The 266-nt window shown below is 75.6% G+C and overlaps 1 protein-coding gene across 1 annotated transcript in view; it reads left to right on the top strand.

Moving 5' to 3' along the window:
* Positions 1 to 6: 6 nt before the first annotated feature.
* Positions 7 to 266, top strand: part of IRAK2 (interleukin 1 receptor associated kinase 2) — a 17,287-nt gene continuing 17,027 nt past the window's right edge. Inside the window, exon 1 of the mRNA XM_014946900.1 lies at positions 7 to 170. Coding sequence (XP_014802386.1) covers positions 32 to 170 — 139 coding nt within the window. The 5' untranslated portion in view covers positions 7 to 31. The remainder of the gene's footprint in view (positions 171 to 266) is intronic.

The raw sequence follows: 266 nt of genomic DNA, 5'->3' as shown, positions 1-266 counted from the left end.
GGGGCCGCGTGGGGCCGGGGGCCGCGGAGCCATGACCCTGCAGCAGCCGCCCCCGGCGCTGAAGGGGGGCTGCCCCCCGGCGCGCTACATCCACAGCATGCCCGCCTGGGTGCTGGAGGATTTCTGCCAGAAGATGGACTGTCTGAGCGACTACGACTGGATGCGCTTCGGTGAGGGGGGGTCCGGGGACCGGGGCCGGCGGGGTTGGGTGGTTTGGAGGGGACGAGGCCGCCCCCGCGCAGGCCCTCGGGCCGCTCCCCGGAGCG

This window comes from Calidris pugnax, unplaced genomic scaffold (genome assembly GCF_001431845.1).
Source record: "Calidris pugnax isolate Ruff unplaced genomic scaffold, ASM143184v1 scaffold81, whole genome shotgun sequence".
Lineage (NCBI taxonomy): Eukaryota > Metazoa > Chordata > Aves > Charadriiformes > Scolopacidae > Calidris > Calidris pugnax.
This window is presented reverse-complemented; position numbering and strand designations above follow the sequence as displayed.